This window comes from Danio rerio, chromosome 18 (genome assembly GCF_049306965.1).
Source record: "Danio rerio strain Tuebingen ecotype United States chromosome 18, GRCz12tu, whole genome shotgun sequence".
Lineage (NCBI taxonomy): Eukaryota > Metazoa > Chordata > Actinopteri > Cypriniformes > Danionidae > Danio > Danio rerio.
In genome coordinates this window covers 32682014-32695000 of record NC_133193.1, presented here as the reverse complement: position 1 = coordinate 32695000, position 12987 = coordinate 32682014, and the positions used below count along the sequence as shown (strand labels likewise).

General features: G+C 35.3%; 1 protein-coding gene across 1 annotated transcript in view; it reads left to right on the top strand.

Annotated features, from left to right (window-relative positions):
* pdcd5 (programmed cell death 5) overlaps positions 1-11370 on the top strand; it is a 15892-nt gene extending 4522 nt beyond the window's left edge. Inside the window, 3 exon segments of the mRNA NM_201177.1 lie at positions 8055-8146; positions 10751-10822; positions 10990-11370. Coding sequence (NP_957471.1) covers positions 8055-8146; positions 10751-10822; positions 10990-11040 — 215 coding nt within the window. The 3' untranslated portion in view covers positions 11041-11370.
* The last annotated feature ends 1617 nt before the right edge of the window (positions 11371-12987 follow it).

Here is a 12987-nt window from a genome sequence, read left to right as displayed (position 1 = left end):
CAGTCTACAGTATTTCTTTATTGCAATTGGGATTTTACAATAATTAATTAAATAACAACAAAATCACTACCAGCACAGGGCTCGAAATTAACCGTTTTGCTTGGTAGCACCGGTGCTCCTAACTTTAAAAATTTAGGCGCATCAGCCAAAATTTAGTCGCACCCACCAATTATAAGCACCGTTACTACAAGTTTTATTCAAACATATTTATTGTATTTGAAATTAACACTAAACAAACTAACAAGCAAAAAAATATATATAAATGCAAGCGTAAGGAAAATATGTCTCAAGGAAATCCCGTTATCACAAGAAAATAGATTTTTATAACAGAACTGAGTGAGCAAAAGATACACGGAGCACTCATCGGCCCTGCACACACTGCTTGAATGAATCTGTTAACGGTATAACTGTGCTGTTCTCACAAGTGCTGTCTGATATTGCACTAATGCTTTTGACACATATTGTAGCTTATTATATGCATACATGTTAATAGCAATACCGGTTTATTTTTATGAGTAGCGATATTAGTTTACTCAATGCAAGCCCGTTGCAAGCGATGGTGTACGTGGTGTTCAATTTGACATATAGCTGTCTCTTGCATGGCGGACGGCATTTGGCGATTATATGAAGGATTAAACAGAAGCTCTCATGCTAGATGTGGCAAACAGTTACCTGAAAACTCCATCCCACAGACTTTTTATAGCGGACTTGAAGCCAATGGAAGTCTTCTACTCTTGGAAAAGTGTAGATAGTGGATTAACATTTAGCACATGATCACTACTAAGATGTTTCAGTATTTATAACTTTAGATGTCATGGTTTCTAAAACAGAATCTGTCAGTGTTATCTTCATTCTCCTCTTCAGCGCTTTACAATTTTTCGCGGTAGTAGCTCTCTCTGTCATCCCAAGCCAGAAGCGCTGACTGAGTGATTGACAGCTGATATTAACCAATAATTCGCGTTCAGTGCTAGAGCAGTGGGCCAATAAGAAGAGCGTGAAGGCAGGGCAAGCATTACGGACTTGGATTTGTTTACTGCAGCAAGTTGACATGACAACTGTTTTAAACCATTCCCGAGCGCTGCGTTTCGCGTTGCAAGTGCAGAGATGCATTCTGGTGAATGTCTCCCGAATCCGCGCATGTGGTGAACATTTTACAGTAAAAACTGGTCGCACATAACAATTTTAAGCACTCGCAGAAATGCTCCCAAATATATTTTAAGGTCGCATAGATAAAATTTCGGGCGCATATGCGACCAAAATGGTAGCAATTTCGAGCCCTGCAGCATGATGTTGAGTTTGCGATAAGTAAAAACGCTAAACACATGCGGACTTTACTTATTTCAATCTGCCAACACAACACACATTCCTGATATGTGAGCAAATCGGTATAAATACAGCACTACAACATACAAGAGAGAGATTGACTTATAATATCACTTACAAATATACCTGCCAACATGTCTCTGAAAATCTGGGAGACCAGGGGTTGGAGAGGGTGTTCGGGGGTGAGGTTGAGAACCGGGATAGGATGCAGCTAGGTTTGGGCGGCCCCTTCGATCGAGTACTGTACCAAAGTTGCCAACCCCGGGGTTGTTAATTTACAGCCTGTATCAAAGAAGGGGATGGGTGAAATTATGGGAGTTTTTTTAGGAAGAAATAAAAACAGGATGGTTGCAAGAGACGGGTCTGAAATACAGGATACTCCCATAAACAACGGAAGTGTTGGCAGATGTGCTTACTAGTTTAATATTGATATGGTCTGCTGTAGTTAGAAATCTGACTGTTATATCTTCTAAGCGTAAGGGTTTATTATGCAGTTTTGTCACCATGTTGTGGATAGAAAACGTCAACCGTCGCCGACCAGCTCTCTCAGAAATTGTACATATTTTAAAATAGGCACTACTTATACAAATAAGCTGCATAGTTGCGATCTAAACAACTACATTCTCGACTAAAAAAAGCCTCAAAGGTACATTTTGTTGTCTAACTACAGTAGTACTTGTCATGCTGCTTTTACACCTGACATGGAACGTGCGTCAAGCGTGAGTGATTTACATGTTAAGTCGATGCAAAAATTTAGAATAGACATCCTGTGGCGCGATACACGCGAATTGAGCGATTTGCGAGTATAGCTCGAGTTCGAAAATCTGAACTTTACTGGACATTCGCTCCACGTTAACCAATCAGGAGCTAGCTTTTGTGGGGGTGTGATTGTGATGTATGACCTGTTGTCGCTGTCCCGGGAGAAATCCTCCAGCTGACACCGACAAAAAGTTTATCAAACTGAGCTTGGCTCAGTCAGAAGCACCGTTAAAAGCATCCGTCATCCAGGTTCAGTTTCTGGAGGAGTTAATGAGCTCACAGAGCTTAATGCAACTCTGAAAGGATCTAGTGGACTCAGAAACGGTCCTAAACGTATCGATGCTGTTTTTCAGCCTTCATAAAGCACATAAACACTGTTATTTTCCTCATAAAAATCCATGTTAGCCATTAAGCAACGAAGCTAGAGTCACCGGGCAGACAGAAGCCCTCCCCATCATGCAAATCCGCGTCTATTCTTGGTGAATTTGATGGGCGAATGAAGCGAGTAACCTTAAATGTTCATGCGACTATTTTCGTCAGAATAGCGCGATTTACCCGCGCGTTCCGCGTTTGGTGTTAACGCAGCATCAAACTGTAGCGTCTCTCTGTTGCTGGTTTTATGTGGGCAGAGTAATACTCGGAGGTGAAGGGTACAGAAGCCTTTGTGTGATGTTACTGGCGAAATATCGCACGGCTATCAGCCAATCAGATTTAAGAACCAGACAGAACTGTTGTGTGTGTGTGTGTATGTGTATGTATGTATGTATATATATATATATATATATATATATATATGTATGTATGTATATATATATATATATGTATATATATATATATATATATATATATATATATATATATATATATATATATATATATATATATATATATATATATATATATATATATTCTTTTCGGCTTACTACCTTTATTAATCAGGGTTCGCCACAGGGGAATCAACCGCCAACTTATCCAGCACATGTTTAACGCAGCAGCCCTTCCAGCTGCAAATCATCACTGGGAAACACCGATACACACTCGTCCACACACTATGAGCCCCTGTATATTTTTTCCTAATTTCTTTTTTTTTCCACAAATTTTTTCATTTTATTAAATGTTTTCAAGATACTAGTATTCAGCTTAAAGTACAATTTAAAGGCTTAAATAGGGTAATTGGGCAAGTCATTTTATAATGATGGTTTGTTCTGTAGACAATCAAAAAATATAGTTCAAGGGGCTAATAATATTGACCTTAATGGTTAAAAAAATAAAAATAAAAAAAAATAAAAAAAATGAAAACTGCTGTTAATATAGCCAAAATAAAACAAATATGAACAGAATATAGAGCTCATGTTATAACCAACAGCTGGTGGTTCAAACATCTATTTAAATGTCACAGATTTTATAGTTAGAACAAATAACGTATTCAATGATATTCAAATAATAAATGTACAAACAAGTGAATATTACACAAACGTTAAATTGTAAGTTTGATATTAGTCACTAAAACTCTTTGTTTAGACAATGATGTAAAAATAGATATATATTACACACAATGGTCTTGTTATACAGTTGCAGGAAAAGGTATGTGAACCCTTTGGGATTACTTGGTTTTCTGCATAAATTGAATGTGATGTGGTTGTTTTTAATATTAGTGTATCATTTTAGGTGTACTTAAGTGTCACAGGGAAAATTCAATTTATACCATCAAATGCATTCAAATGATACTTTTAAGCATTACAGTCAGCATATTTTATGGTAGTACACTTTATTGCTTTATAAAAGTTTATTTAAATATTTTTTAAAAGTTCAATTCAGTTTATACTTACGATATCTATGTAAAAGTACGTCTCCGTACTTCCCCCGGAAGGGACGTGATGATGGGGAAAAACAATTGGTGGAAGAAAAAAAAAACTGGGTGGGATAAAAAAAAAAACTGAGTAATAGGAAAACATATTTCTGAGGTTTTAGCGTTCCCTCGCAAAGATTTTGCGTTATCTAGATATTGTCATTTATCGCCTGTCATATGCAACCTCTGAAGCAGTGAATGCATGTATAAACGCTGACAGACGCGCTCCGTACAATAAACTGATCCCAGATCAGCTTCTGTACACGCCATTTATAAAGGAGCCAAAGTGCAGGACACTTTTGGATTCAGGTGTGTGTTTAAACAGACGAATACACTGAATAATATGTAAACATGTCCGTTCTGTGTGTTTTATTTAAAACAACAAATTTTATCTTAAATTAGCACAGTTTCTAAAGTATTGGAATGCTTTCATTATAGATCTGTGCATTCTTACAGTGACACCTCTGTTATCAAACAAAACAAAGCATGAGATTCATTTGCTGCGCACTTGTTTGATAACAAAGGTGTCACTTTATATGGCGCGGACAGAATCTGATCTGGGATCAGTTTATTCTTCGGAGCGCGTCTGTCAGTCAGCGCTTATACATGCATTCACTGGTTCAGAGGTAGCAAATGAAAGGCGACGATCGACGCACAGCTTTAATGTAAAGAAAGGGAATGCAGACATTTTAATATTAATTTCAGCATGCTTTCAAGAATTAAAAATATATCAGAAATATGGGAAAATACTTACTTAATGAAAGAATGATAGTGGGATAGAATGGCAAAATACGGGAGAATTTTGGCAAAAAAGGGAGGGTTTACATGAATGAAGTGAACAGGAAGTGTTTGTAGAGAAACAGTTTTGCGAGATAACGCAAATCATCTTTGTGAGGGAACGCAAAAAAAACTAAAAATATGTTTTCCTATCACTCAGTTTTTTCCCCCTCCCAGTTTAAATATCAGTGGTGTTTCACAGTTGTACTTAAGTAAAAGTATACTTTTAATTAGTATATTTATAGTGTATATATTTTTATGTAACTTTATTTAGTACAAAAACAAGATTGTACTAAAAATGTACTTAATTGTTTTTCAGTATATGTTCAAGTATACTCAAGTACACTTTTCCATCAGGGGTCAATGGTTACAGGTTTACAGCTTTTTTCAAAATATCTTCTTTTGTGTTCAAAAATTAAAGGTTTTGAATCACTTGAGGGTGAGTAAATGGTAAATTATAATTTTTGAGTGACCTATTACTTAAATGCAATGCTGCTTAAATTCAATTTCAATTCAATTTTCAAAAAAAATATATAACAACATGACTGAAGTAATATTTCCTTATTAGTGATTTAATTTTTATTTTGTCAAGGAATGTTGTATTCTTTGTGGGCATGCCAAACATAAACGGGGCTCAAGCTATTTATTTAGTAGCACTGATGCTCCCTACTTAAAAGATTTAAAAGCATCACCAAACCAAAACTGGATATGCACCGCTAGTACAGAATGTATATTAATGATTTACTATATTTGAAAATAACGTCAAAAAACAAAACAAAACAAAAAAACAGCAACAACATTCTAACTAAAACTCAAATGCCTTGAATGTCCAATATTAAAAATTATGATGATAATAAATTACATTTCTCTCCATCTTGCTGCCCTGAGTGTACTGCCACATATTAATAACATGAGATTTCTGCTACAAAGAGTTCAACTGTTACATTAGGAAAAATAAAACTTAAAATAAGCAACTTTGCTGTATAAAACTCTATTAGACTATTGTTTTTTAATCCTTGTCAATTTAATAATGTTTCTACTATTAAACATACTAAAAAAGTAAGATTAATGAATCTTAATGAATCGAATTCAAAGCTGAAAGCTGAAAAGCAATCATCAGTAACTAAATGGAAAATTAATAATCATCTCAAGAAATAACCAGAGAAGCCCGGCTTCTACCATTCTTTATATGGTTTCTGTTTGCTTCCAAAGCAACAACTTGGCTACACATGCTTATGTTTGATTAAGAGAAACCTGCAGTTTATGTGCCATTGGCATTGAACGTGCTGTGAAAGCAATATATGGAGATATTTTCAGTTTCAGACTTGTGGATCAACATTCACCACATGCTCACTATCATTGGCACTATTACTTGTAACTTTTGATTTATTCATTCCCTCTTTTTAAAGCCCTTTACATCTCTCACAGTCAGAGCTCGCTGTCATCTAACAGCAGAAAGCAGTGACTGAGTGACTGCTATTGCTAATATAAATCAATCTGGACAGACCAGTTTCTGTGTCAGTACACAGCGGTGCAAGTTTGAGTAATGAAAACAGGTTGCTATACAACAATTATGTGGGCCCATACAAATGCTCTCAAATATATTTTGATGGTCACACAGGTCAAGATTTTGACCTTTCTTTGGTATAAGATCATCCTGAAATAAAGAGCCATTTAAATCTAACCAAATTCAATTGAGTTAAATTTGTCTCCTTGTTTAAGGCCCCGTTTCAAACCTTAGTTTGAAAACGCATAAGTTTTGCTACGGTTACGCCAACCGTCCACACTACGCCGGAGTTCTCGAGCGCCGAAAACGGAACGTTTTGAAAACGCTGGAGAGGCCGTTTTCATTCTGAAACGCTGCTGCTCCGTCTCAGTGTGGATGATGGAAAACGGAGACATCTGAAAACGGAGGTGGGGCTGCCGACAATCGCCTCTCTGATTGGGGCTTTTCCTCAATATTAAGTAGCCTAACACACACAGTTCAGTCCTGCATGCTCTCCGTGTAAGTTCAGACTTCGCAAGTTTGATCAAGACTGCAGTCTCTTCTTCTCAGTTTGATATGGAAAACAGACTATACAGAGGACACGCGTCAATCTTTAAAGGGAACAGTGTACTTTATAACTTCATTCACCCTGGCTACGTTGTTTCACTTTCTCAACAAAAAAATGTAAACATGATTTAATGAACTGTCTATTTTCATTTTAATATTAGCAACTTAACAGACAGCAGTTATGTTAAGGCGTCGTGCTGCATATGAGCGTCATCTTCACTGTGTGGATATTTATAACTAAACAGAGCCAATAATAACAGCCTCCTTTCAATTTCAGTCAAAATACGAAACACACCCTCTCTTTTGCTGAATATCAGTTTTAATAATCGATAATGGCCATTATAAAAGTATAACATACAATAAGTTTATACATTTTTGGAAAAGGCTAGCGATCAGTCAATAATACAGAATAGGCTACGTGGTTACATTAATCATTAACTTATCTTTGCGCTCAGCCAAAACACGTTATCTGAGAACAAGTAGGCTAATATATTCCAATGACCAAAGTCAGGAAATATGTCGTTAGATAAAGACAACAAGATGAATGAAATATCCCGTTTAATAAATATAGTGAGATTAGATCCAGCGGGAGATGCTTGATCAGAAGTCCGACTAGCACAGCTCTCATCTGGGTACATGGGCTGCAGCGCTTGCCCAAGAGTGTGTGTGTGGTCACGTGATGTGCGTTTTCAGCGTTTTGGTGTGGACGGAGATCTGTTTAGAAACGCTGGGTAAAACGCGAGTGTGGACGCGGATCGTTTTCATTCTACAACGTCGTTTTAAAACTAAAACGCACTAGTGTAAACGGGGCCTAAGGTGCTATCTCTATACCTGCTAGGTTCGTTCACTCTTGAGAGGTTAATGAGGTGAGCCATCATGTGGTCGTACAATAGCCTTTGTTATTGGTTCAATGACAGTGTTATTTAATATCTTTGTTTCAATAATATGATTTTTCGATTTAAGAAAAATCCATTTTAAGATGAAAATTTTAATTGATATGAAAAATCACCCTTCTCTATATTGATCACAAAGAAAACGAGCTCATGCTTGAACATGGACAATGGACAAGCAGCAGCTGTCACTAAATTGTTTGTTTAAGTGTTAATCTACATTTTCTACAGTGTTTCTGAGACCATTAGAATTCCATCTTTAAGCAAGCTTTTTTCCTGTTAGGTTTTCTATTTTGGTGTACTATATGCATCTGCAATGATCTTTGAAAATGAACAACTGTTGTATTTAAAAATAAAAATCTGCAAATGTCTTTTGAAATCCTTTTTTCTTCTGCCCTTTTAGTGAGTAATTTGGCTCTTGTGAAGCCAGATAAAGCAAAAGCTGTGGAGAATTACTTGATACAGATGGCTCGGTTTGGACAACTTGGAGGAAAGGTAAGAAGTTAGATGCCAAAAGGAAAGATTATGATGTGACAAACACTTAAAATACTTGGTCTCCCATACTTAGAATGTTGTACTCTGCGTTTCACCCATTCAAGTGCTCACACATGGCTTTGAGTCAAGAACACGCTCCAGAGCATTGAGCTTCTTTTTTTTTTTTTTTGCTGTGGCACCTTAGTTGGGGTTTTTTTCATTACTCCCCCACCTACTGTCTCAGTTGGTATCCAGACTCTTTCGGCTATTTAACAATTAAGTCATGACTGAACTAAAGTAAAGCCTCATACATCCCCAATGCTGTGTAGGCCATGTGTTCAACAAAAGCATGTAAAAGTTGAAAATCCCAGAACTTATCTGAAAATGTACAATTGTGGCCACTTGAGTGCACTTCTCTCAAATATCAACAGGACTATTAGTAATAATTTCTCAGATTAATTATTACCAAAAAGCAATAATATTTTTCCTATTTTTTTTTAGTTCTCCAAATAAGTTACTTCTCCAAAAACCACCTGTTTTGGGGGTGCTAATGCAGGATATGATAGAGGGTATGCTAAAATATATATTTATTGCTTCAGCTCTCTAAACAACACGTTTTTGTCCTCAAGTACCTGATGTTGTATTAAACTTCTCATATGCCTTTTATAATATAAAACTTGTCATTTTATTTATATTTTGAAAATAATATATATTTTTTTACACATACCTATATTTATATTGCCAAACGTGGGAAGATGATGTGACACTCTCTCTGACACTGCTCACATGTAGCGAGCAGAATAGATGGCAAAATGGGTAAATGCAAGTTTCCATACTTCTGGTTGAAGAAAGACGAGTTTAAACTGGCTGAAACCTGTCGCTGAACACAACTTCATAATGTATTCTTTCAAGGTTTGTTTCTTCTGAGCTTATCAAAGTTTTGTTGCACAGTTGTGCTCTATTCGTTAATTTAACTGTTTAATAGCAACTGTTTATCAAGTTAAAGGTTTGATACTGATTAGAACTTTAAGTGGTGACGAGGTCTTAAAATATTCTGTGAAGGTCTTTAAAAAGTCTTAAAAAGGTATTTCAAATTTTCTTGTAGGACTCTTGCATATACCCTGTTATTGAACCTATAGGCCAAATAATATGTTCCTGAGATTAATGGCACATAACATTTATAAGAGTCCACTGTTATCTTTCAGGTAATGTTTGTTTTTCACACGCTTTTAAAGAAAAAGTGGCTGCCATTGTACATTCAATCCCTTGGTTTTCGACATCCACCTGACCAATTTAAGTAGCCACAAGCCAGCCTCCAATACAGTGAAAGTAGATGAGTGGCAAAATTAATTTTGAAATGTTATATGCAAAATGACACTGGAGTGTGTACAATGGCAATGTATTTATTTAAATATGCATTCTCTGACATGTGTGCAAAGTTTAATGCAAAACGAAATTACATTTGTCATTTCCAACCTCAGTTTTAACATGAAATTTGTAACAGTTGCATGTGTTGCAAAACTAAATTGAAAAATGTAATACCCAAATTGAATTAAAGGAAATTGCATTTATTTTTGGAAATAAGTTCCCTTGAGTGAAGACTTGAGTTTAAACATTTTTGAATCCATTCAGCTGATCTAGCGGAATCACTTTTAGCAAAGCATAAATCATTGACTTGGATTGGATGACAATGAGCAGTTTCAATAATTTTCTTAACATATATATACACACACACACACACACACACACACACACACACACACTTTTGTTAGGTTTTAATCTTTATTTTTCAAATAAGGAAAGTGGGAGAAAAATCAATATGAAAATGTTACAGGGACTGAGGCTGAACAAGTTTCCTGACAGCTTTCCTAGAAATGAAAATGTGTATGTCTGTATTTGCAAAGTCTTACAGCATTTTTGTAGGCTCTTAAATATTATTATTATTATTATTATTATCAAAACTATTATTATAAGTCTTATTAGTAAATGTTAGTTAATGCAGTAAATTCAACAGTGAGAAAAATACATTACTACAAAAAGGTATTTACAACAGTTACCATCTTAATGAGTTAAAAATGCAACTGAATTGTATTAGTTATTAACTTCATTTAATGCCACTATCTAGGAAATTAACATCACCTAAGCTTAAAAAAAAGCTTTTGTAGTTTTCAGCATGAATTTAGTTATGTTACTAATGTTAAATATAGGAGCCGTATTAAACAGTAAAAAAATTATTTCAGTCTTTGTTTTCGACGATTAATGTAATGTAATGTAATGTGTATTTATATAGCGCATTTATTGTGTATGGCCATACACCCAAAGCGCTTTACAATCATGACGGGCGTCTCTCCACACCACCACCAGTGTGCAGCATCCACTTGGATGATGCGACGGCAGCCACAGGACAACGGCGCCAGTGCGCTCACCACACACCAGCTATTGGTGAAGTGGAGAAACATTAATCTAATCAATGAAGTCTCCAGTTATGAACACTACTGCAAATACAATGTGAATGTTTTAAAAAGCACACTAAAAGTTTCAATAATTCAAGATTGTTTATGTCCTTTATCACAGTATATTAAATTCTTGTAATTTGGCATGTCTAATTTGGTGTAAAATCTTTAGATTACAGAAGCTGGATTAATAGAGATCTTGGAGAAAGTAAGTCAACAAACAGAGAAGAAAACCACTGTAAAGGTGAATATTTTATGACTTTTTTTTTATCTTTTCTTGAGATTTTGATTATTAAATATTTAGAAATGAAATAAATTTTTTGCTCTGATACATTTAAAGTCACGTACTAAATGCATGAAAGTAAAATCTGAGTAGAATGTGGAAAGTAAATTTCACTATTTCTTCCCTAGTTTAATCGACGTCGTGTAATGGACTCGGATGAAGAGAATGATGATGACTAATATGCAAGTGCAGTTGATCTGCTGGGATTTTTGTACTCATGGTACTTCTGGCACTCTGGTCTGACTGCTGACTAGGACATAACAACAAATGACCAATCAATTGTTCTGCCCAAAACAATTACAGCCAAAGATCTTTGATCTGTGGTTAAACAGAATGTCTTTGACTAATGTTTCTGTTATGCCTTCTCTTTTTTCAGTTTAGCATAATCTCATCATTTTTCTTTACCTCAAAACAATACATTGCAGAAAAGGTGTTACCGTAATTATGGGGATCTGGCCACACATTTCTGGAGACGTGCAAACTTTTACATAATAAAGCAATTAACAAAATGTTCTGTGCTTCTTGTTGCATTCGCTCGTCTCACACCATGTCATAGTTAAATGAGGCTCAATTTCTCCTCTGTTCTATGGTACATTTGTTTAAACAACTACATTTTATAGATTACCTTTTTATTATTTGGAAGACTGCACATGTGGCATTGCAGATGTAGTGAGCATGGTTGCCAAAAAGTTTGGCACATGAAATTTAAAGGTGATAGATGTTAGTTTTTGGCTCTTCTAAAACATAACATGGAACAAAAAAAATAACTGCTTTAAATAGGTAAGGGCAACTAAAATAAACACATTTAAAAAGAACCAAATACCAATGATATTGTCTAAGGAATTTAGCTTGTAACAAGTCATAAGATTCTGAGAGTTCTGTTAAAATATCTTTAAACAAACCTACGTAGAGTTGAAAACGGTATTCAAAGGTTTTATATTAATATCAGAAATATTATTGTAAATAATAAGAATAATTATAGGAAAAATTTATTGACATTTTCTTACTTGAAATGAATAACAAACTTTTAATTATAAAATCGATATGAGACTTAAATGCGGATTTATAATGTCCAATGTTTTTGATTAGCAAGTAACAGAAATATTACAAATGTAAACATTACCTGAGCAGGTTGCCTTGTAAAACTGTGAACTAACACGCGACATAAGATTCTAGCGACAAGCATGACAGTCAGCACCAAATGCTACATTAAAGAAACAATTAAATACTACAGCTATTTAAAAGCCCAAGATGGTAAGGTTTAGAATCTAATTGATACATATTAAACCTCTTTAATGTTGTTGAACATACATGCTAAGTGATTAATGTTTGTCTCAGTTCTAGGTTTGACCACTGGGTGTCAATATTGCACATTTAATCATTAACATTCAAGCTGAACCCATAGGTTTAATATGAAGTTGGGGCACCATTTTCAACCAGAACAGCTTAAACTGTTCTGTGTGGGATTTCCACATTAAGAATTTGTTTTCTCTGGCCATTCTTCAAGAAGTGCGTTTGTGAGGTCAGGCACTGTTGTTGGATGAGAATGTCTGGCTTGCAGTCTCTAATTCATCATAAAAGCTGTTCTGTCAGGTTGAGGTTAGGACTCTGCTGGCCTTTCAATTTCCTCCACACTACACTTACTCATTCATGTCTTTATGGACCTCGCTTTGTGCACTTCAGTGCAGTCATGTTCGAATAGGAAATGTTACCACAAACTGGATAATGAATTTTAACAAAATGTATGCTGTATAGTGGTGTTCCATATCATTTTGTACATGATAATACTGGTATAACGTTGTATTATTACATACAGTAATAACAAGAAGTCATATTGTAATATCAACAATATTGAAACATGATGACATATAGTGCAACACCTCTGAGAGCAGGAGCAACTTGTCAACAACCAATGACAATTGTGTTAACAGGAGCTATACTTCAACACTATGGAAGTACTTTAGTTATAAGAGGTCAGACCTATTTAAAAGTAATGTGAGACATCAGCTCTAGTGTAAGCAGTTATTGGGAAAAACACTGATGTGGTGTACACAACATCCAAAAAATAAAACCATATTCACTTCACAAACAATCTCAGAGCACACAAAATTCCTGCATGTGGACCA